General features: G+C 48.6%; 3 protein-coding genes across 3 annotated transcripts; 2 read left to right on the top strand and 1 right to left on the bottom strand.

The window, feature by feature from the left end:
* Positions 1-162: 162 nt before the first annotated feature.
* Positions 163-1,970, top strand: VC83_02494 (uncharacterized protein; the record flags this gene model as incomplete). The annotated part of the gene is made up of 2 exons (XM_024466155.1): positions 163-194; positions 300-1,970. 2 exons carry the CDS (start codon positions 163-165, stop codon positions 1,594-1,596), a joined length of 1,329 nt encoding a protein of 442 aa, XP_024326107.1. The 3' UTR covers positions 1,597-1,970.
* A 6-nt stretch (positions 1,971-1,976) lies between these two features.
* CHO2 (phosphatidylethanolamine N-methyltransferase) lies at positions 1,977-5,591 on the bottom strand. Its single transcript, XM_024466154.1, has 3 exons — positions 4,971-5,591; positions 2,252-4,869; positions 1,977-2,201 (listed from the first exon to the last, which is right to left on the bottom strand). The coding sequence occupies exons 1-3, from the start codon at positions 5,134-5,136 to the stop codon at positions 2,148-2,150; spliced, it is 2,838 nt and encodes a 945-aa protein (XP_024326106.1). The 5' UTR covers positions 5,137-5,591; the 3' UTR covers positions 1,977-2,147.
* Positions 5,592-15,397: 9,806 nt separating this feature from the next.
* On the top strand, positions 15,398-16,750 carry VC83_02492 (uncharacterized protein; the record flags this gene model as incomplete). Its single annotated transcript, XM_024466153.1, has 2 exons — positions 15,398-15,645; positions 15,751-16,750. The coding sequence occupies 2 exons, from the start codon at positions 15,398-15,400 to the stop codon at positions 16,748-16,750; spliced, it is 1,248 nt and encodes a 415-aa protein (XP_024326105.1).
* Positions 16,751-24,731: the final 7,981 nt, after the last annotated feature.

The following is a 24,731-nucleotide window of genomic DNA, read 5'->3' as shown; positions in this document are numbered from 1 at the left end:
CCGCGGAGATGCTCTCCTCGGGATATACGTCTACTATCTCGAACTTTTCTGTTTCACTCTGTTTTCCCTCTCCCTTCTCTGCTTCCACTACTCATTCTCCTCACTATCCTCACTATCCTCACTATCCTCACCATTCTCTCTGTACAAACAACTCCCAGCAAAATGTATTTAACATCCCTCAGGCGCCCCCCAATGTGAGCCTTCAAACCATCCTCCTCCCCAAACTTCCAAGTCCCAGAAAACAAATCTGCAACTGAACCCCGTACACCCTTAACCCCAGTCAACTAAAACATTTTTAGGCGCCTCCCACAACATCTCAACATACTCCTTCGGACCACCCTTCCCGCCCCCGCCCCAATCCGTCACACCTCCCCCCTCCACACCTCAGCCCCCCCCGCCCTCACCCCAGAGCAAACCGCCATCGTGAAATCCACCGCCCCCGTCCTCGAGCAGCACGGCAACGCCATCACCTCCCACTTCTACAAGCGCATCCTTGCCGCCGTCCCCGAGCTACGCAATGTCTTCAACGCCGCCCACCAAGAGTCAGGTGAGCAGCAATCCGCGCTCGCCCGCGCGGTCTGGGGCTACGCTGCACACATCGGCGACCTGGACAAGCTCTCCTCAACCGTCTCGCGCATCGGGCACAAGCATGCCGGTCTCGGCGTGGCGCCAGAGCACTACCCCATCGTAGGCGAGCACCTCCTGGCCTCCATCCAAGAAGTCCTCGGCGACGGCGTAAACGCAACCGTAATGGAGGCCTGGGCAGCCGCCTATGCCCAGCTGGCCGCAATCTTCATCGGATTCGAGAAAGGTCTCTACGATGCCGCTGCCGCTACCCCAGGCGGGTGGAACGGATGGCGCTCATTCGTGGTCGAGCAGAAGACTCTCGAGAGCGGGGAAATCACCTCCTTCCACCTCGCGCCGCAAGATGGGCTTTCCCTCCCCCCCTTCCGCCCGGGCCAATTCGTAACGATCCGCTGCTTTGTGCCAGGTCTGAACCTGTTCCAGCCGCGTCAGTACTCGCTCTCTGCCCCTCCTGGATCCTCACGCTTCCGTATCTCGGTCAAGCGTGAGGGCCCGGGCGCTGATAGGCCTGCGGGTCATATCTCGAGCTTGTTGCATGATGGGACGCCCGAGGGCGCGGTGCTGGATTTGAGTATGCCGTATGGCGATTTCACGCTCAATGCTGAGGCGACCACTCCTGTAGTCCTGCTCAGTGGTGGCGTGGGTCTGACGCCCATGTTATCGATGCTGCAGACTATCACATCCGGTCCATCGGAGCGGAAAGTGCATTTCGTGCACGCAGCGCGAAACCGCGGTGCGCACGCTATGCGCGACGAGCTAGCGGCTGCGGTAGAAAAGAACGGGAACGTGTCGAGGGCGGTGTATTATGACGAGGTGGGGAAGGAGGGTGTGAAGGGCGTGGATTATGATTTCCAGGGCCGCGTGGAGTTTGCGAGGACGGAGGAGCTGGTGGAGGGCGCGGATTATTATATTTGTGGCCCGGTGCCGTTTATGGCGAAGCAGAGGGCGGATTTGGAGAGGTTGGGGGTGGAGCCGGGGAGGATTCATTCGGAGGTGTTTGGGGCTGCGTAGAGGTTTGGGGGGTAGGAGATGTATGGTATGTGTACTGTAGAGAGGTTTCTTTTTGTTTTGGCGTAGGGGTGGCTTTGGGATAGACTCTCCCCTCATTGATTGCGGGTGTGTAGAACTAGGATAAAGGTAGAGAGAGGTACTGATAGATGGGTACTGATAGATGGATATAGAGATAGAGATAGAAAAGTCCACTCTCGTTAGATGAAGGAATTGGCACTGTATATAATTTAGACTGCTTGCTATTACATTTACTGTCACGTTCTTCTTGCTTGGCTTTTTGTTTGTGAGCTCAGCATTGTGGTAACCAGCCTCGACAACGAGATACAAGTGTGCGGCTTGCATCTCCTGGGTATCTACATCAAACAACAGAGGACTAAAGATGCTATGTTCATGATTCTTATAGTGCTATGCTATATACGTTACTGGTATAATGTGTCCTATTTACGCTAGGCTTCGAACAACCTCCTTCCACCTCCATAACAAAGAGCAACAGGCAAAATGCCTCCCACAACAACTCAACATAGTCCAGCCAACTCAGCCAACCAACCCACTCAAGCTCCAGTGGGCGTCGTCGTCCCCTTCCCACTCGACATGCTATACGGCGCCTACGACTCATTAGCTTCACTCACAACGGGAGGGATCGGATCAAACTCACCAGCACTTTCCGCGCATTACAAATTCTCCACGCCAAATTCCTCACATTCCCATCCGCAAGCACCACCCCCGGCGCAAATTCGACTCCAAACACCTCCTTAATAGCAAATACCACGCGGCGTGCATACTTGCTCTCGCGCTCCACCAGCTCTCCGAACCCATCCTCCACTCCATCGGGCGCAACCTCCGGGTCGCGGTCAAAGCAGTTGCGGACCACTGGGAGCAGCGCCTCTTCAATGGCAACGCGCACAGGGCCCGTCGTGTCCTCCTCGTCAAAACGGGCGAGGCACACGGTGAAGGGCCGCGAGATGGCCATGACGTTGTGCTTGCCATCGTGGTGGTACCGGAACTCAAACACGCCGTGCGTCCAGAAGAGTTTGTCACCGCTGAAGACCATCTCACCCTGCACGAGGACGCTATCACCGTCGCCACCGTTGTACGGCTTGTTCGACGACAGGATGCCGGTATCAGCGATGGAGGAGTCGTATTCGTCGCGCGAGGTGGGAATCCAACGTCCGACGGAGGCGATGCGGGTAACGTCGCGCGAGGCGTTGTCGGCCACCATGTAGAGGCCGATCCAGTCCTTGTGGCTGTGGTTGGCAGGGGCAGTCCACTTGACGCGGATGGGTGCACCGTACTCGAAGGTTCGGGATCTGAAGGGGCTGCTTGTGGTGGTCAAGGAGTCTTCGATGTTGATAGAGTAGTCCTTGGGGTTGTAGCCTGCGAGGTCAGGTGCCAGGCGAGTGATGGTCAGTCGTGCAGGGTACTGCTGGAAGAGTGCCGTGGTGTCGCGGACAAAGGTGGAAACACCAGTGGCGAGCTTGGGGCGAGCAGCATCGAGGAAATCCTCGACAAAGTTTCCGGTATCCCCCAGAACCTTGTCGACGCTACCGTGCCATGACTTGAAGTGTGGCGGTAGGGAGTTGCGGAAGGTCTTTGTAAGCCCAGCCTCTTTGCGGAGGCTCTGTCCGTAAAGTTTCTGCATGTGAGGCTTCTCAACGAATTGGATGAATCCGAGTGCGAGCATATGGCTAAGTAAGGCCAGGAAGAATACGGCCTTGCTATTCGTAATGAATACTGCTCCCCACACACCGGCGAGGCCGATGATGCGCTCCGGGTTGTTCAGGTATCTGTAGATGCCGCTGTATGTCAGCTTTGGTGCGTGGTCGAAGAAGAAGTCGCCGTAGAACCACCCAAACTCGCTGAGAGACTCGTAGATGCTCACAGCGGTCCAGAGCTGCAGGGACACAAGGGCGAATCCAACCACATGTCTTAGGAGGACTAGTCCGTAGTCCCAGTCTGGCGGAGATGAGTACGATTTCCATGCTGCTGCAACGAAACTGATCCAGGCCATTGACATGCTGAGGTGGTACATGCCCTTCCATTGACGCCATGCCTCCTCTGCGCTCTCGCCGTACTTGACAAAGTGACGAGTCCACAGTTTCATGTTAGATTGTTGATCGAGGATTATTCCCAATCCAAGGCTGTACCATAATCGCCACGCGGTAGCATGGAGGACAAATAATACCTGCCAAATTGGTGTGCTGGGCGTGAAGAAGGTCAATAGCGCGGTGTACACCACCAGGAGGAGTACAGACACATCCGTGATGCGATATGGGTCAATATTGTCAAATCCCATGACATTGTGCAGGTTGGACGGTAGAGCAGGTGTCACTGGGGACCTGGGTCTGAAGGGTTCCAAGACAGGTTCCTCTGGCACTCCCTCAGCAACAGCTGCTTCGTGGGTTGCTTCCTCAACTTCGGCATGGGTAGGATTCGTATCTCTTCTAGTTCTTGGCGCGGGGGGGTTGTAGATCTTCTCAATATGAGGGTTCTCAACCAAGACAAGAAATGCGAATTGGGCGGCGTGTGCAATAATGGAGATGAAAAGCACCGAGTAGCTGGATGCCATCATAGAGATACCATAGTATCCGGCGTATCCGACGGAGTACATGGGATGAGGCGCCATCTCAAAAACGCCGTCGAATGTCAACTCTTGGTCGATAAGGTAGAAAAAGTCACCCCAGTACCATGCATAATCTTTGACAACACGATGGGCATCAAGCTTGACCCAGACATTAAAACCGAAGAGGATAAGGCCAGTAACCCAGCGGGCCGCGAACATTAGATAACTTTCATTCACTGGTTGGCTTCCACATGCAATCGCGAATAGGCAGTACGTTGAGAAATCGCACATGAGAATGAGATCGACGACACGTCGGAAGACAAGCCAGGTGTTATACTCGATCGGCGCCTTCTCAAAACTGTAATCTTCCGGTATCTTTGCCTCCAGCTCGCGCTTCAGAAGGTCATACAGCCAAGGTCTTGGGTTCTTTCCCGACGCTGGGTTCTCGAAGAGCTTCCATTGCTTCGCCCAAGTCTCCATCTGTCTGTGGTTGGATTGTACGCGTAATAGGTAGCCAATCCCCACATTGTAGCAAGCTCTCCAGAACAGAAATACAACAGCAAAGAGAGGGACCCGAATAAATCGTGGGAGGACGTAGAGGAGCAGGATGTGGCCAGCCATGACGGCCAAAACCGCCACATCGGAAAAGTTCTTTGGCTGTCGAGGGTCGAGGAGCTGCGAGACCATGTCGTGTGTGTGAGGAACTGTGAAGACTACGTGGGGTAAGAGTTAGTCGGGTTCTTGCATTTTACTCATCATTTGGCAACGGCAGCTCAAGATGCGCTGGGCTCTGGGGTGCAGGCCAAAAACTTACTGGTTCCGTCTGGAGTCCGCCCAAACGTCTTCTTCTCCTTCTCCAGCTCCTCCGCAGCGGCGGCATCGCCCGCATCAATGACGTTTGGCGTGTTTTTCTCATCGGAAAGTCGATGCCTCTCTCTAAGGCCCTCCGCCCTGGTGGGCGGCTCATGGGATGTGCTCATGTTTGTAGCGCTCGCAAAGGTAGGAAAAGAAAACTTGCTAAGCACAAGAGCACAGAATAAATGGTTTGCAGTTATCACAAGACCGTGGGAGACGTTGACAGATTGAGCCCGCTCTCGGATAAGATCCAGAGAGGGTCTGGTCCACTTTTTAACGAGGGGAGCTGAGCTGTTGCTTCGATAGAGTTCCAACGAAAGCCAAAGCTTTTTTAATGGTCTTATGGGCGGGTTTCCATGTAGATTTTGGTTGGATTTGGTTCAACGGCGTCTGTATGGTGCAGATCCATGGAGTATAGCAGGGTAGATTAACAAGGAAAGCACAAACCGTGCCTTGTTAGAGAGACGAATAAACGAAAGTCACTGCCCACCCTAACGGTCAGCACCCCAGCGGTCAAGGGCAAAATGACAGTTATCCCCAGCTATCACCAATTTATCCACCATATCACACACAATATATAGTTTCTTAATGTATTTATACTTATATTTCAACATCAAAAAAGAAAAGAAGCCCAATAATGACGTAATATAGAAAGAAAACAATAATAACGTACATGTATGTCATATCGTTAAGATAGCGAAAGCCCTAGACAAGCGAAAGCCTCACTTAGATGTGCCAACGCGACAACTACATAAAACACTACATTTCTCCACCATAAACGATGTCCTAGAAAAATGATGAAAGAGACGTTATTTCAGCCCTCCAAGCTATGAAATCCAACCCAAAACTAAGCGCAAGAGCTGCAGGGGAGCTCTATAAAGTTAACTATAAGAAGCTCTGTCGCTAGAACTGTGGTATACCTACACAACGTGATATTCCAGCTAATTGTTATGGCTACTGTACCGTGACATCATGGTTATGGGGCTAGTAGGGGTTATGGGGCTAGTAGGGCTAGACTATAGTACTATTCTAACTATTCCCTAGGTCACACGTCTAAACCACTTCACTACATCATACACCTGATTGCTGCGTTGTGGAATAGTCTAAGCTACAACCCTTTGGCTCTGTTTCCTAAGACAGTGTGTTGTCTTAGTAAAATCATCCCTTCCTTGGGTGGCTAGATTCTCACATCTGGTGCACCCACATTACAAAACCAACCATAGATGACTTTTGGGTTTTGCACTTAGCCCTCTAGTAGTCATATTTATGCTAGAAGTGTGTCTAGAGCTCTATACACTCTAGAGCTAAGCAGTGTGTAGAGCTGCCTAGAGCTCTACATGCTGCTTAACAAAGTTTAAAGCCTAATGTGACCTAACGTGTGGCGTATTGCATGTTGCAGGTAGTCAATTTGCTATATCTTTAACAACAGACATCTATAGAGGAAATCCTTTAGTAGCTAGGTCGAGTATGTGTTAAACAAGAACTGATTCCTCTAGGTTTGTCAATTTCTGTGAATTGGTATAACACTGCTTCCTATCTAATAGTATGCATAGAGGTTTCTTATGTAAAGTTGACTTAACAGAGGAGGCAGTGGATTAAACACAAAGGCTTCTAAGTAACACGTTATAGTATTATAAAGAATACTATATTAAGTTGAGCACGAATGTTACAGCTACAGTAACATGACGCTAGTTATAGGGCTATCAGGGCTAGGCTCTAGTAACGTGACCTGTTATGAAGCTAGTGAGGCTAGGCGTAGCATGACTAGGCTAGTGGATATTAGATAGTTAAGCTATCTATTAACTATCCAAACTATCTAGCTATCCATTAACTATCCAGACTATCTAACGTGCATGTATAACGAAAGTGCCAAACAAGCGAAAGTGCCAAAATCATGCGGTGACCAACCCCCCCAACTAAATGTTAAATTCCTCCACAACAAAACATGCGCCATAAAAATGATGAAAGCAAATTAGTGCTAGCTATCCAAGCTATGCAAAGCGACCCAAATTTGCGCCTTCGAGTTGCAGCTAGGATCTATTCCGTAGACCACCGCAAGCTACGTCACCGTTTACAAGGTGTACCTTCACGACACGATATCCAAGCCAACTTACAGAAATTAAGTAACCTAGAGGAATCAGTTCTTGTTCAGTATATACTTGACTTAGCTGCTAAAGGGTTCCCTCCTCAGTTGTCTATTGTTGAAGATATGGCAAATCGACTACTTGCAACACGCGACGCGCCACGCGTCGGGTCACGTTGGGCTTCAAACTTTGTTAAGCGCCATGTAGAGCTCTGGACATGCTTCCAGCGAAAATACGACTACCAGAGGGCTAAGTGTGAAGATCCAGAAGTCATTCGTGGCTGGTTTGAGCTTGTAGGAACACAATTCTAAAGTATGGCATCAACAATGCAGATATCTACAACTTTGATGAGACTGGGTTTATGATGGGCGTCATCTCAAGCGCAACGGTAGTAACGAGCTCAGATGGGCGGGCAAAGGCAAAAAAGGTGCAGCCTGGCAATCGGGAATGGGTTACAGTAATCCAAGGCGTTAGTTCTCAAGGTTGGGCAGTGCCGCCATTTGTCATTGTGGCAGGTAAAAACCACCTTGCATCTTGGTATGAGAATAGCGGATTTCCAGCAGATTGGGTAATCGCTGTTACTGCAAATGGCTGGACTACAAACGAGAGAGGTATGGATTGTGTCACGGTTCACCAAGGCATAGGGCGCCAGTTGGGTATTATGAATTAAACTCAATCTAGAGAAGAAAGGAAAGAGAAGAGGAGCACTCGAGCAGTGGCTCGATCTATATACAGCTATTGTGGAGTGAATTCTCTTTAGCGAGACCAGTTCTGAGAATTCACTCCACAACTGAAAACTTCGCTCCAACCCCGGAAAGCTCCCCACACCCCTGAACCCCCACTCGAGCTGCAAGGCGCACTTGATATCGTAACACTACCCCCCCCTACTCCAGAGTTGATCTCCTGATCAAGAAATCCCATTTTCAAAAAAAAACATTGTCTCCAGCTCTCATTTTGGTTTCTGAGGGTATTTTCTGTGATATGCTTGGGTAACTTCTGGAGAATTTTCAAAGCTCTCTGCAGTATACCATGTCTCACTCCGGTGGATAGTTCTTCCAAGCTGCCTTGTAGAAAAGCTTCTTTCGAATAACTTTTGAGTCGAGGATTTCATCCACTTCCCACTCCTCTTCGCCATTGACAATGACTGGAGGCTCTGGCTCCTGTTGCTGCCCTTCGATTGCATCATTCGAGTCAAGTCTTAATAGATTGGCATGAAATACTGGATGAATCTTCATGCTGTTTGGAAGTTTGAGCCGATATGCAACTTGCCCAATTCGCTCTAGAATTTCAAAAGGTCCCACTTGCTTGTGGTCTAGCTTCTTTGATGGCCTCTGTGTCTTTATATTTCGAGTTGAAAGCCATACTCTGTCTCCCACTTGATAGCGTGGTGCAGGTTTCCTTTTCTTGTTCGCGAAATGTTCCATTTTTGCTTGCGAGAGCGTGATTTCATCCTGCAGAAACTCCCAAACCTTTGCCATGGTCTGAGCTATGTTCTTGTGCTCTTGTTTGGCTTCGTGATATGCTTGCTGCTCTGTATCGAAGCTCATTCTTGGTTCATAGCCCTTGTTCACAAAAAACGCACTTGTCTTGGTTGCATCTGATGGCAAACTGTTGGCAGCAAACTCCGCCATGCACAAGTATGAAACCCAATTGTCTTGAAGATAGTTCACATGAGCTCGCAAGTAGCGTTCGAGCTCTGCATTGAATCGCTCAGTCTGTCCATCTGTTTCTGGGTGGAAGGCAGTTGAAAGTTTGGCTGAAATTTTCCAAATTTTGCAGAGCAAACTCCAGACTTCTGCAATGAACTGAGGACCTCTGTCTGATATTATCGAGTTTGGTAGACCATGGTGCTTCCATACATGTCGAAGTAAGAGCTGTGCTGTAGCTTCTGCAGTAGTCCCTTCTTGCCCAGCGAAACACGGAATGAAATGTCTTTCTTTCGTCAACCTGCATGCAACAACCAAGATAGCATTGTTCCCTTCACAGAGTGGTAATCCTGTCACGAAATCCATTGATATATCCATCCATGGTCGACTGTCAATAGGGATTGGTTGTAGAAGTCCATTGTAGGAATCTCGAGATGGTTTCGATCTTCGACAACTATGGCAGTTTTTGATATATCGAATTATTGTTTTGTCCATGTTTGGCCAGTAATAGTGCTGTTTCATGACTCGCAGCATCTTTCCAGCTCCTGGATGTCCCATAGAAGGTTGTTCATGAACTTCTCTCAACAAGTCCACCTGAATGGTTTCTGGCACCCAAACTCGATTTTGATATTCTAGCATGCCGTTTTTGAGTTCGCAATAAGCCAATGCAACCTCTTTGCTTGTTCGATCACCATTCTCAAGCTTCTGTAGTGTAGCCTTGCAGAATTTGTCTTCCAGTTGAGACTTTTGGATTTTCTCAAGAATTGTCATTTCTCTGATATGAGTTTCCACTGGAGCTAGCTGAGCTGTTTGGCCTTGTTCTTTGAGTTTCTGAATGTCTGGATGTAGCCTCGAAGGTGGTAGCAACACCTGAAGCTGTTGCTTTTGTCGATCATCCTCATCATTGCCTTCTGGTCTGTCACCAGGCCTTCGAGTCAAAGCATCTGCTTTTCCATTTTGCTTCCCAGGCCTATAGATGATCTGGAAGTTGTATCGAGAGAGGAATTCAGCCCATCGAGCTTGTCTTCTTGTCAGCTTCTTGGTGGACATGAAGTATTCCAAGCTTTTGTGATCAGACAAGACTTGGACTGGAAAATCTGTCCCTTCAAGTTCTGGTCTCCATGCTTCGAAACATCTGATGATTGCAAGCAATTCCTTGTCATATATCTCGTAATTGCATTCTGCAGGTGCTAGCTTTTTCGAGAAGTATGCCACTGGATGTAGAACCCCTTGATCATCTTTTTGTGACAAGACTCCTGATGAGATGAAGTCTGAGGAATCTGCTTCGACATAGGCTGTCTTGTTTCTATCGAAATGCCTCAAGACAGGAGCTTCTGTGACTGTTTGTTTCAACAGCTCGAATGCAGTTTGGCATGCATGAGTCCATTCGAATATCTGATCCTTTCTGGTAAGGTTCACCAATGGACTCATGATGCTGGAGTAATTTCGGATGAACCTTCGATAGAAATTGCAGAATCCAATGAAAGCTTGCATATCCCTGAGCGATTTTGGAGTTCGCCATTCCAATATAGTAGAAACCTTTGCAGGGTCCATGCGAATGCCATTGACTCCCACGATGAGTCCTAGGAATTTGGTTTCTTGGACGAAAAACTCACATTTTGAGATATCTGCTTGCAGTCCAGCTTCTCGAAGCTTCTGTAGGACTTTCCTTATGTGCTCTGTATGCTCCGCTCGAGTAGCACTGTAGATAAGAATGTCATCCATGTATGCGGTGACGAATTGGTTGAGGTAATCCATGAGGGTTTCATTCATGTACCTCTGGAATGTTGCTGGACCATTTGTGAGTCCGAAGGGCATGACCTTGTATTTGTAGGATCCAAATCGAGTTCTGAATGTAGTGAGGTCTTCATCTTCTTCTGTCTGCATTCGAATTCGATTGAAGGCATGTCGAATGTCCAGTTTGGTGAGATATTTTGCTCCTATGACTTGGGCCAGCGTTTCATCAATGAGTGGTATGGGATATCGATCCTTTTTCGTTATGGCATTTAGCTTCCTGTAGTCAACACAGAATCGAAGACCACCACCTGGCTTTCTCACAAACATAATGGGTGAAGAGTATGGGGCTTTGCTTGCTTCAATGAACCCTTTTGGCAAGTGCTCGAAGACATATTCTTCGACCAAATCAAGTTCTTCCTTTGACATATTCCAGAGTGGTGCATATCCCAGCTTTGCATCACCTTCGAGTTCAATATGATGGTCTGAAGGTCGATGGGGAGGTAGCTTGTCTGCTGCCATTTTTGAAAAAACATCCAAAAATTCATGAAATTCCTTCGGAAGGATCAGTCGAGAGTCAATTTCTTCAGTTTTGGTCTTGTTCTTGTGCTCGATTATGTCCTTCATTGATATAGCAAAGACTTGAGCTCCTNGTACCTTCACGACGCGATATCCAAGCCAACTTACGGAAATTAAGTAACCTAGAGGAATCAGTTCTTGTTCAGTATATACTTGACTTAGCTGCTAAAGGGTTCCCTCCTCAGTTGTCTATTGTTGAAGATATGGCAAATCGACTACTTGCAACACGCGACGCGCCACGCGTCGGGTCACGTTGGGCTTCAAACTTTGTTAAGCGCCATGTAGAGCTCCGGACACGCTTCCAGCGAAAATACGACTACCAGAGGGCTAAGTGCGAAGATCCAGAAGTCATTCGTGGCTGGTTTGAGCTTGTATGGAACACAATTCTAAAGTATGGCATCAACAATGCAGATATCTACAACTTTGATGAGACTGGGTTTATGATGGGCGTCATCTCAAGCGCAACGGTAGTAACGAGCTCAGATGGGCGGGCAAAGGCAAAAAAGGTGCAGCCTGGCAATCGGGAATGGGTTACAGTAATCCAAGGCGTTAGTTCTCAAGGTTGGGCAGTGCCGCCATTTGTCATTGTGGCAGGTAAAAACCACCTTGCATCTTGGTATGAGAATAGCGGATTTCCAGCAGATTGGGTAATCGCTGTTACTGCAAATGGCTGGACTACAAACGAGAGAGGTATGGATTGGATTCAGCATTTTGAGAAGCACACAAAGCCCCGGAGTGTTGGTGGTTATCGCTTGTTAGTCCTTGATGGTCATGAGAGCCACCACTCAGACAAGTTTGAGGAGTACTGCAAAGAACACAACATTATTACGCTTTGTATGCCTGCTCACTCTTCCCATATACTCCAACCACTTGATGTTGGCTGTTTTGGCCCATTAAAGAGAGCTTACGGTCGGCAAATTGAAGATATGATGCGGGCTCATATTATTCACATTACTAAGGATGACTTCTTTCCTCCTTCCACACTGCATTTAACATTGCAATGACAGAAAGCAATATTCAGGGAGGGTTCCGAGGTGCTGGGCTTCTTCCATTTAGCCCTGAGAGTGTAATATCTACACTTGACCTTAGGTTTAAGACGCCAACACCTCCAACCTCTCGCCCAAACACCGCTCAACCATGGGTTTCTCAGACACCAAATAACCCAACTGAAGCTGTATCACAGTCTACTTTCATTAAAAACTGAATTGCGCATCATCAAAATAGCTCTCCAACCTCAATCTATGCAGCTGTTGACCAGTTTACAAAGGGTGCATCGCAAATAATGCATCAATTAGCATTGTTAAAAGCAGAGAACCAAAACCTGCGACAGGCAAATGAAGTGCTAAGCAAGCGCCGGAGAGCTAAAAAAACACGACTACAGCAAGGAGGATCACTTAGTCAACAGGTAGCACAGGAGCTACAGGACGAGAGGGACGTTGTGCAGCAAGTAGAGCAAGAAATAAGGGCAAGTAGTGGTCGGAAGCCAAGGGAAGAAACCCATGCACGTCGCTGTGGCAAGTGTGGTGAGACTGGACACAATGCGCGCACTTGTCAGATTGTAATAGACAGGTCTGAGGAAGAGGACTCCGAGTAGTTTTGATTAATTTATATTGTTGTGGTGGATTTATCGCAATTCTATGGGGTAGTCGCGATATTTTGGCACTTTCGCTTGTTTGGCACTTTCGTTATACATGCACGTTATACTATACTACATTATAAAACGGCAAGACCAATTGATTGGCTATCATTTGTCGAAATTCAGGATTGGCTGGCTTAAGTTTAGGTCCCATTTCTTACTACCCTAGGTTTAGCATATAGAGTTCTCCTTTACGGTTGCAGTCTGTGAGCCCTTAGTGTGCAGAGTTTTCCTTTACGCCCTGTCCGTAATCTGTAATCGCCTTTCATTCTGCCTGTATCCTATTCGGTACCCTATCCTGCTCTGTATTTGCTTAAATGTTAAGGATCTAATGAGTTCGTCCCCTCCTATTCGGTGTGCGTACTGCGGTTCTTACCGCGAGTCATCACTCTTCCGTACCAATCGCTAGGTCGCCGGTACGCAACTTGCAATTTGTGTTCAACCAGTCACTCTTCTCGCTGTAGCCTCCGCACCCAGGAAAGGCTGGTACCAGTGCCTACTCCTAGAACCACAGAAAGCTTACAGCCTGTTACGGACATTGTTCTGCCGCAAAGACGTGGCCGTGGTCGTCCGTCACGCTGGCCACCTGCTCCCTTGCCACTTCGCCCTATTTCACCTCACGTAACTCAATCTACTCAACTATGACCCATGGGCCATGTGGTGAGGACCATCCAAAGGCTCCGTGTATGGCACGTAAAACACCTACCTCACTACTACGATGTACGAAACAGTTCCCGGAGCCTTTTACTGCTACTAGTGTTGTAAATGATGAGGGGTATCCATAATACAGGCGTCGGGATGATGGCCGTACTTTTACAGTACCCGGCCAAGTGTATGGACATAGACTGTTGTCTGTAACAACCGTTGGGTTGTTCCGTATAACCCGTACCTACTTCAGAAATACCGCTGTCATATGAACGTTGAGGTCTGTAGCACAGTACAGGCTGTAAAATATATCCACAAATATATCTATAAGGGCTCCGACCATGCTACCCTTCAGGTTGAGGCTACGGATGATATATTGGGCTGACTGAGGCTATATGGCGTATTATGGAGTACGTAACCCATGGCGAATACCCACCCGTAACACAACTTACAGTACACTTAGAGTACCAGCAATACCGTCTACTTTCCCAGATGGACTTTCAACTCAAGAGCTTACTGCAAGGCTTAGTCGTACAGATACTACTTTAATGGGCTTCTTCCGTTACAATGCTATGTATGAGGATGGCAGGACCTTCTTATATTCTGAGTTTCCTACTCGATTTGTCTGGACTAAGGCTATGCGGAAATGGACTCCCCGTAAAAGGGGCTTAGATCGTAACATTGGGCGTATGTTTCATTGTAGCGCTACTGCTGACGAGAGATTCTAGCTACGGATGTTATTGACTGTCGTCCGTGGACCGACGTCCCTTTACGGATCTCCGTACGTATAACAGTATATGTTATGAGACTTTCCACCAAGCCTGTATTGCGCGAGGGTTAGTAGAGAATGACCAGGAATGGATTGAATGCTTTAATGAAGCTATCATCTTTAACCAGTGGTTATGGCCTACGGACACTGCTTCTTTAACGGGTTTACGGATAGGAATGATCGCTGACCGCTCCTCCTTTGGAACCAGTTTAAGGACCACATCTGCGACGACCTATTACGGGAGCCTAAAACGGAGGAGCATTTCTATTAGCTCCCTTCAAGAACCACATCTTGATTATGGGGCTGTATTTGCTTTCTGTTGGCCTTACGGATATTGGGAAAACTCTACGGACTTCAACCTACCTCTTCCTCAGTATAGCTGGTCTCAACTACCTTTGATCCTATAGTTGAAACAGCTCTTGCGGAAGATTTAGTCTCAAGATTAAATCAGGACCAGCTTTTATGCTTCCGTACAATCTGTACGGCTATTGAGATTGAGCCGCAGACTGCCCACTTCTATCTACAAGGGCCAGGGGGGACTGGCAAGACCTTTCTATATAAGGCTTTATGCCATTTCTTCCGTGCCCAAGGAAAATCAGTTCTCTGCGTGCTTCTACAGGTATTGCAGCCTTACTGTTACCAATGGGTGCATTCTCATAACCCAATTTAAGATTCCAATTGATCTTACGGATAAGACCTCCTGTTCTATTACCCGGAACTCAAGGGTAGGGCGGCAACTTCAAGAGGCAGGTCTAATTATATGGGACGAGGTTCCTATGCAGCATAAATACTCTTTGAGGCTGTCCACCGACTATTAATGCGACCTACGGTCTACTACGGACGACGTGCTATTTGGTTACTCAAGGAAGCAGACTCAACGGGGTTCCCCGTTCATCTTTTTTGTATCCTTCATAGTAGACCTATAGGATAGCATCCGTTTAGCCTCCGACTCGCACTCTCATATGCTATTACTGTGAGCTGGGTGCCCTGTGTCCTTACAATGATGACACTACCCAAAGTGGCAGCAGTCCAGCCCTAGCAGTGGCAGCAGTCCAGCCCTAGCAGTGGCAAGTGGCCCGTTCTATACATGTACACAAGAAGACTAATGTGACGATAGACTCCCTCAAAGGGTAGACGAAAGCGAGTCTCAGCATCACAAGGTCAATCCAAGATGTGTGGTGCAGGTAGCCCGTTACTAAATGACCTATCCGACTCTCTGAGGCGACTGTTGCTGGTTATTTGGGTTACTCAGATGCAGTGCATCTGCGCCAGTTGATGTGGTCATACCCAGTGATGAAAGGGGCAATGGTTTTTGAGACAGTTTTTAAGAAACAGCTCCAGGTGCATGCAACCTCAATACTAGAGGCCTCTATTGAGAATCCAGAAGCGTACGATTACGAGTTGGATCTTAGTACACTCATTGCCAGTTATACTCTCCATAGTGAGGAAGAGAAGGCAGATCAAGAGGCAATAAACCTGGTGCAGAAAATCCTATTTGCAGGTACAATTCACCATACTGCCAATGCTCTTGAAACACTTGAGTACTTAACCATTGAGGACGCTCAACTTCAATCCCGATTTTACCTATCACCGTGTCAATAACACCAAGGTTAAGGCCTTCAAAGTCCCCCAGTTTAACAAGTCAGCTCTGCTTTGCCCGACCCTTGGCCCGCTTTCACATTTGGCGAGCACCCTATGGAGCGATACTGTGCCTACACATGCATCAGATACCTTTTGTACCAGACAACCGCCTCTAAATTTGCTGCTACTACGACAAAGGTCGGGAAGAACACATACTTTGCACCTAGCGAAGTGACTTTAGATAGGCTCCCAGCTTGGATGAGCAAGGACACGGTGTTGGAGACCCCAGGGGCAGAGGCAATTATTGATCTTATGCACCAATACAAGCCTGCGCCCAACCAAATTTCTCTCCGGCTTGTTCGTGAAGATGTCACTGACGATGATGACAAACTCACTGATCATATCAACACCTTCCTCCGGCGCTGCAAGATCCATCTACAAAAAGAGGACACTACCTACCAGCACGATACAAGTGAGTTCAACGTCGGCCCTCAATGGCGTGACCACCTACGACACGTGTTGTTGCTCCCTCGTCTCTGGTGCGATTTCAGTACCTTGACGTTATTCTCACTTAACGAGGCTATAGCAATCGAGCCAGGCCCTGTACATGTTCCAAAGGAGTGTCCGTGGACTATCTACAACAACGACAATCCTGAACAGGTAATTCCCTGGACTGACGTTCAAGAGATCCTACAAGCTGGGGCCAAGTTTCAGATTCAATATGCCCTCAAGGTAATTGATACCAATGAGGACGGTCCATATCCATTTGAGTTTAATGGGGGACCTATCCAGGTGCGCAGTAACATTGCTATTGCTACTACTGTATCTACAGCAATCCGGGATACTATTATGGCAGATGAACCTGACAACACTAGACCTCAACCTATGGAGAGCCTGGCATTAGATGACAAACCCCAGTGTGATGATAAGGGAAAGGGGCCCAAAACCACAGAAGCTGCTACCACCACCCCCTCATATCTAGAGGGAGTCCTGTCTGGGGCAAACACACACGGCATTCGAGGGGCTATAACCCCAGATAAGTTATTTGGCGACAGCCAATTGTAACGCTGACTTCTAAATGATAGAAGACACAGAGGTTCTCTTGCGTAAAGGTTTACTTATCAGAGGAGGCAGGGGATCAGACACAAAGGCTTCAAGTAACACGTTACTAGTATATAACAAATACTGTATTGAGTTGAGCACGAAGCTCCTATCTAAGGAAATACTATCTACTTATATAGTGGCGTCGTGCCTAGTGGACTCTTGGGAACTCACTCGAGTCCTTGGAGTCCTGGACTCTTAGGACTCTTCTCATCATCCTGCGAGTCCATCACGTGCCTAGTGGACTCCTGGGAACTCACTCGAGTCCTCGGAGTCCTGGACTCTTAGGACTCTTCTCATCATCCTGCGAGTCCGTCACGTGATACTTTCGGAACTACTATTCCCCGCTGCCCCTCCAGGTACCAGGGCCGGTCTCATGCGACCTCCCTCCTTCCTGTCCTGTAGTTGGCCAGCCTTCTTGTTCCGTCGTAACACTCGCTCCCTTCCCCTGGGCATTCGTCTCGAATCCTATAAGTACGTCCATGTCCCCGGGACTCTGCTGCTCCTCAGCGAGTCCTTCAATATGCAACATGCCTACTGACACTGCCCGCAAACTCCAGGAACGCAACGATCTTGTCCGTCGAATAAAGAACCACGGATACGAACTACCCGAAATGGATTCTTGCTCGAACTGCGTGAGGCGAAACATTACTTGCGTGTCGTCTCCAAATGATTCACGGCGGTGCGCCGAGTGCGTTCGTCGCAACTTGAAAGAAAAGTGTGACTGTATGGGTCCTGAGCATCCCGACTGGGTGAAGCTCGAATGGGAGGAGGATCGCCTGGATCGCGAAGAGGAAGAAACCCTTTCGAAGTTACTTCGTCTGCGAAAGCAGAAACGCCTCATCCGAACCCGTGGTAAAGATATGCTCCGACGAGGTTTGAAAACCCTCGACGAGCTTGATGCGGCAGAGGAGGCCGAACGTGTGGCTGCTGAGAAGCGTGACGCTGTTGAGGCTGAGGAACAGGCAGTTAGCGCTGCCTCCTCGTCTGTGACCGGGACCTCGCTTCCTCCGATCCACTGGCCTACTCCCCTGCATCTTGGGATCAATGGCTGGCGGATGGCGGCGTCGATATTCCTCCAGCAGTTCTTTGCTGATGTTCCTTGTTGGTTCCCACGAATTATCCGTAGGTTCGTAATTTTCCCATTTTATCAAAAACTCTTCTCGACGTCCTACTAACCTTCTGTCTAGGATCGCTTCGACCTCATATTCGATTATCTCATTCTCGGGTTGGAGTTCGGTGTCGGTCGCAACTGGGGTATTTCCTCTTGCTGGTTCCAGTAGTGAGACATGAAATACCGGGTGTAGTCTAGACTTCCTGGGTAGCTGCAGTCTGTAATTAACTGAGCTGACTTTGTTCAATATTTTGAATGGTCCCAATTTCTTGAAGTCCAACTTTGTGCTTGGTCGTTTCGTTTTGATATGTTTCCGGAGTAGGTATACTTTATCCCCCTCCTTGAAGGCAGGTTCCATACTGCGCTTCTTGTTTGCGTATGCGGCGGATCGTTCATTTAAGAATTGGATGTCCGTCGCAAGTTGTTCGTGGAACGATTTCAGTTGTTCCACCACGATCAGGGCTTGTTCAGCTCGTGATTCATCCGGTCTTGGTTGCCTATATGCTTCTGGCTGGTAGCCATAATTGGCAAAGAACGGTGAGACTTTCGTTGCTTCTGTCATCGCGCTGTTATATGCAAACTGTGCGATGGGTAAGATCTGAACCCAGTTATCCTGTTGATGATTGACATAGCTTCGCAGGTACTGTTCAAGGGTCTGATTTAATCTTTCTGTTTGGCCGTCTGTCTGGGGATGAAAAGCTGTTGATAGCTTATGATTTGTTCCCAGTAGCGCCATCAATGATTTCCAGAATTTCGAAGTAAAGAGCTTGTCTCTATCTGAGATGATTTCTTCTGGCATCCCATGATCGGCTAATATGACTCGAATGAAGGTATATGCGAGCGCCTCGGCGTCGCTAGCTTCTAGATATGGTATAAACTTCCCATATTTCGTGAGTCTTTCCATGATGACGAGGATAGAGTCGTATTCTATTCCTGTTAACGGGTCCTTGGAGGGTAGAAGCTTGACGATGAAGTCCAAAGCTATTGATTTCCACGCTCCTTTTGGTACTGGTGTCGACTTGAGTTGTCCGTATGGCAGATGCCTATTGGATTTTGACTTGCTGCAAATGTCGCACTCTCTTACCACTGTCTCTACCTGCTTCCTCATACCTGGGAAGTAGTAGTGTCGGGTGATTCGTTCGAAGGTTCGTGTTACTCCCTGATGACCGTGTGCTGGTAACGAGTGTTGTTCTTGCACCAGCGGGCGTCTCATTTGACTTGGGACATACACTAACCCTTTGTATCGAATCAATCCTTGTTCGTCGATGGTGAAGTCGCCTTCGACTTTGGACAAGACTCGCTTGGCGCATTCGTCTGTTGCGTAAGCTTTCTTGAGTCTTTCCTCGAGTTCTGTATCTTCGATGACTGAGATCGTCGCTAGTAACTCGTTGTACTGTATTCCTGCATCTGTTTTCTTCAGAATTGCTCTAGGTCTTTCTTCCTTTGGGCCGGCGTAGTCGGTCCGTCTGCTGAGAGCGTCTGCTCTTGCATTCTCGGAGCCCTTGCGATAGGTTATCGTGAAGTTGTAGGCTGCGAGGGTTTCTGCCCAGCGGACTTGTCTGCGGTTTAAAACCTTGGTCGTGGTGAAGTATATGAGGTTCTTGTGATCCGTCCATACCTGCACAGGGTAGGTGGGTCCCTCAAGATATACTCGCCACTGCTCAAAGGCAACGACAATAGCCAGTAGCTCCTTGTCGTGGATGTCGTAATTGAGTTCCGCGGGTGACAGTTTCCTAGAGTAGTACGCGATTGGTTTGAACTTACCGTTCTCGTCTGGTTGATTCAGACATGCTCCAATTGCGAAGTCAGAAGAGTCCGTTTCGAGGATGATCTTCTTTGCAGGGTCAAATGTAGCAAGGATAGGTGCTTCCGTGAACTTCGTCTTAAGTTCCTGGAAAGCAGCCTCTGCCTTGTCCGTCCATTTGAATTCGAGATCCTTTCTGGTAAGCTCCGTGAGTGGTTGAGCTACCTTGGAATATCCCGAGATGAATCTCCGGTAGAAGTTGGCGAAGCCTAGGAAGGCTTGCACTTCCTTGACCGTGGTCGGTGTTGGCCATTCCAACACTGCCGTTACTTTTGCTTGGTCCATCTTGATGCCGTGCGTTCCAATAATGTAACCCAAGAATTCGACTTGGTTTTTATGGAACTCGCACTTCTCTGGTTTGAGGAGTAAGCTGTACTCCTTTAGTTTCTTCAGGACGAGTTTGACATGCTTGACATGCTCCTCCTTGGTTGCTGAATACACCAGGATGTCGTCTAGGTAGACAATGGTAAAGATGTCTAAGTATTCGTGCAAAGCATCATTCATCAGTCGTTGCATGGATGCGGGTGCGTTTGTTAGCCCAAAGGGCATGACTTGATACTCGAATAGGCCATAGCGGGTGCGGAATGCTGTTTTCCACTCTTCCCCAGCCTTGATTCGGATCAGGTTGTATGCTCCTCGCAGATCTAGCTTACTGAAGATCTTTGCTCCTTGAAATCTATCGTGTAGTTCGTTGATTAACGGCAGGGCATACCTGTCCTTGATTGTGATGTTGTTCAACGCTCGATAGTCCACACATAACCGTAGGGAGCTGTCTTTCTTTGGTACGAAAAGCACCGGACTTCCTGCTGGTGATGTGGATGGTCTGATGAATCCTTTCGCTAGGTTATCATCGATGTACTCCTTAAGTACCTTCAGCTCCTTTTCCGATAGCTGATATATTGGTCCGAACGGTGGACTCTTGTCTTTCTCCAAAGGTATCTCGTGATCCCATGGTTGGTGCTTAGGAAGCGCCTCGTTCTTAGGGCCTTCCTGGAATAATCGCTCGTATTCCTTGTACTCCACCGGTATACTCATCGGTGAGGATGCCTGGGCTAGGTCATCGAGCTCGGAGGTTGCACATAACTCCTTCCGGCCCTGGGAGGGTTTCTCCCGTTGTCGCGTGTCCGTCCGTTGTTCACACGCGCACTGGCTCATCACAACTTTCTCGTTCCACCAGTCGATCTGGGGGTTGTGTTTCTTGAGCCATGGCATACCAAGGATGCACGCATGGTTGTCCATGTGCACGATGTCAAACTGAATCGTTTCCTTGTGCCCGTGTAGCATGACCATTTCCAATGGGACCGTTTCGTGGGTCACCATTCCTTCATTAGTCGAGATGGGCTCTCCATCTACGACCATTAATGGGTATGGTTCGGCTTTCATTGTTGTTTTGAAGCCTTGCGTGTCTGCTACTTTCTTTGTCATAAAGTTGCCCGTCGCTCCTGAGTCAATCATTGCTCGGAGGTGTCGCTGTTGTATCTTAGCGACCACATATAGTTGCATGCTGCCCGTCGTGGCGCATAGCTGGTCTGTACTAGGCCTCTTCGTGTCGCTCGCCGGTGGCCTACCGTCGAGGACTCCTAGTTTTTTGACTCGTCCGAGGAAGGATAGTATTCATCCGCTTCCAATGGTGGTCCTTGGGGAGATCGTTTCCCTCGCTCTTCTGCTTCGTCTAGCAGATGTGGGTATTTCTTGTATACCTGTTCGCTTTTGATAGGCAAGTCCCCTTCAGACTGGCTTCGCCTGAGGGCATGAACTTGCTCTGCGTCTCTGAAGTGTATCCTGGGCGAGGATCGGGGAAACAACTGATTCTGGTGTTTCTTTTTCCAGTGGAGCTTGCAGTCATCTTCGCTGCAATACTCCCAGTAGACATACGCGTGCCAGGGATGATCAGTCTCTGTTGCGTCTGTCATTGATAGTTCCCGCTGTCCTCTCACCCATGCACTATCTTCCCTCGGAGGCGTGGAGAACGTGTCTAGTTGCTCCATGGCTCTGCTTTCGATGCGTGGAGTGGGTCTCGCATTTTCCCGTCGGAGCATATCTCTGGCTTTCTCGTCGTACTTCTTCAGGGCTCTCCTGCGGTCCTGGTAGTAAAGTTTGACGCTTTTCATATACTTCAGTTTAGCCATATGCTCGACATCCTTCTCCAGTTCTTCCGCTTCTTGGGCTTCCAACTTAGCTACGTCTTGGGACGTGCCAAGCAGCCTGCGGGTATTCGTTAGTTGGTCGTAGTATCTCCAGAGGTCATCCTTGCAGTCGTCCACCTTGCACTTTAACGGAAGTTCCTGTAACAGGTTCCCGTAGAGGTCTTTAAGCATGGGGATTCTCCTCTGGCCATTGGGCTTGTCTCGTTCGGCCCTAATCTTCGCGTGGGCGTGTTTTGCCATGCGTCTTACTACGCTCTTGCACCGTGGACTCATTGGTTCCGTAGGTGCGAGTTCATCGAAGGTCTCCTGTTCCGAGACGGTGAACGATTCCGCCTCCGACCCTTCATCTGAGCTCTCGTCTTCTGGGGTGCTTTCGCCGTTTATTCCCCAGTCCTGTTTGCTCACAAACGTTGCGTTCAACTGTCCTGTCCAGGTGGCATTGAGTTGTTTGCCGACTTTGCGTCCGCCGTTCCCTTTCTTTGGCTGTCTGCAGTCTCGGGCCATGTGGCCTGGCTTGTCGCAGTTAAAACAGAGTCGTTCCTTGAATTGTCTGTCTTTCTTAGGGTCACGGGGTCGTCCAGGTTTGAACGTGGCATCGAGTTCCATTGGGTCCGACCAACGGTTGTCTCGCGGGTGTTGATCCCGTCGTCTGCCCTCGTTTCCCCGGTAGGGGTAACTTTTCTTGGGCTTGTCATAGGTCCGACGTTCCTTCTGGAATTCGTATAGTCGATTGTCGATTCGGACCGTATGTTCGATTAGCGCTACCATGTCCGTTGGTTGTTGTTCCAAACGGGCAAGTTCCATACGTATATGGCTCTTCAGCCCACGTCGGTAGTGGCTGATGAGTGCGCTGGCGTCCCATCCTGTCTGATTGCCGTATCTCTGGAATTCTGTGGAGTATGTGAGGGCGCTGCCAGTCTGCTTAAGTGCAAACAGATGGTCTTCCGCGGTCTTAATCTCATCGATGTCTCCGAACATGCGTCGGATTTCCTTACAGAATCCATTCCAGCTGCCAAACATAGTCTGCGTAGTTGTCATGCTTCCATTGGTACTTTCATATTTGAAATAGTCCTTGAGGAATGGTTCGATCCATCGCAGGGCTTCCCCCCTAAGGTAGGATGCAGTCCACAGGGCATAGCTCTCCTGGGTGGGAAACTTCTCATCATTGAAGTGCTGGTACAGTTCGACCTGTAGCAAAAACACCTCAAGTTCCTTTCGGTTGCCGGAGTAAGTGTCGGGCAACTTGACGCGTAGAGTTTCCTTGAGTTCGTTGACGGTGGGTGCATCGGGCATCTCTTCATTCTCAGGCTTAGACCTCTGAGACGAAGTTGGCGTGGTGGGGGTTTTCCCCTTCGAACTGACGACAGACATGTTGCTTTGTGTGTAAGCCGGTACCTCGTAGAAGTGGTGCTCAAAGTGTAACGCTGACTTCTAAATGATAGAAGACACAGAGGTTCTCTTGCGTAAAGGTTTACTTATCAGAGGAGGCAGGGGATCAGACACAAAGGCTTCAAGTAACACGTTACTAGTATATAACAAATACTGTATTGAGTTGAGCACGAAGCTCCTATCTAAGGAAATACTATCTACTTATATAGTGGCGTCGTGCCTAGTGGACTCTTGGGAACTCACTCGAGTCCTTGGAGTCCTGGACTCTTAGGACTCTTCTCATCATCCTGCGAGTCCATCACGTGCCTAGTGGACTCCTGGGAACTCACTCGAGTCCTCGGAGTCCTGGACTCTTAGGACTCTTCTCATCATCCTGCGAGTCCGTCACGTGATACTTTCGGAACTACTATTCCCCGCTGCCCCTCCAGGTACCAGGGCCGGTCTCATGCGACCTCCCTCCTTCCTGTCCTGTAGTTGGCCAGCCTTCTTGTTCCGTCGTAACACCAATCTACATCCTCTCTTGCATGGCATTTAGGCGTGGATGTTTCCACGCCTACAGGAATCGATACTTTCATTCACAAGGTCATTGGGACACTTCGGGTTGCAAATGTTACACCCAAAACTGCCCTTAATTAAGCTGGTCTTCCAGGTAATGAGATACAGGCTGGCCTTGCTGCGGCTACAGAGACCACTCTGAATGCAGATGTAAGCTTGCCTCTATACATGTACAGAGACCCTCATAATTAACATCATTCTAGGTTGGTGGAGTTCAAGAGGATTCAAATTTTGAGGACTATTACAAGACGCAAAAGTTGTTTGCTGGCGACGAATCCCATACAGGCCCTCCTCTCGATGCTTGTTTGGAAATATCCCAGGCAGTATTTGACTCCTGGCATGACCAAAACCAGATCCTAGCGTAGTACAAGCTGAACTCGCTCCCAACAGTTAAAATGTGCCCATTAGGACACCAGATTACCAGTTTTCTCTGGATGATTGTGAAGGTTACGGGTATATCTGTGCTCCAACGGAAGAGGCTCAGGCTATTGCTGAAGATTTGCTTACCACACGCACCTATGGCGGCCTCCTCGTTGATAATATGGGAGTGGGGACTGGGAAAGACATTCACAGCTCTGCTATACCTGTCATGGGTATTCGAATATCACACACGAGAAGAACCTGGCAAATATAAGCCTCAGCTTATTCTAGCCCCAGCAGGACCGGTTATTGAGCAATGGCGCCAGGATATCGTCAAACACTTCAAGGGAATCAACCTAATTCTAGGATATGGAGACTCGCCATCAGACGGGGCCTCGTCGTTAAAGTGGATATCATCAAAGGGGATGAGAGATTACCCCAAAATGGCAAGCATTCTCGAGTTCTCCGGTATATCTTTGACATGAACAATAAGTTGGCTGCCAAGATGGTAATCCTCACGTCATACGACACACTGTCTGCAAGAACTCTTCAGAAGCCCTGTCGTCAACCAGGTGA

This window comes from Pseudogymnoascus destructans, assembly GCF_001641265.1.
Source record: "Pseudogymnoascus destructans isolate 20631-21 unplaced genomic scaffold scaffold_5, whole genome shotgun sequence".
Taxonomy (NCBI): domain Eukaryota; kingdom Fungi; phylum Ascomycota; class Leotiomycetes; order Thelebolales; family Thelebolaceae; genus Pseudogymnoascus; species Pseudogymnoascus destructans.
The sequence above is the reverse complement of the archived record's forward strand: the minus strand, read 5'-3'. Positions and strand labels throughout refer to the sequence as shown.

Coding starts and splice junctions, on each gene's coding strand:
- CHO2 (XM_024466154.1), bottom strand. CDS start 5,136: ATGAGCACATCCCATGAGCCGCCCACCAGGGCGGAGGGCCTTAGAGAG. Junction 4,870..4,970: donor GCGGACTCCAGACGGAACCA/GTAAGTTTTTGG, acceptor TACCCCACGTAG/TCTTCACAGTTCCTCACACA. Junction 2,202..2,251: donor GTAATGCGCGGAAAGTGCTG/GTGAGTTTGATC, acceptor AATGAGTCGTAG/GCGCCGTATAGCATGTCGAG.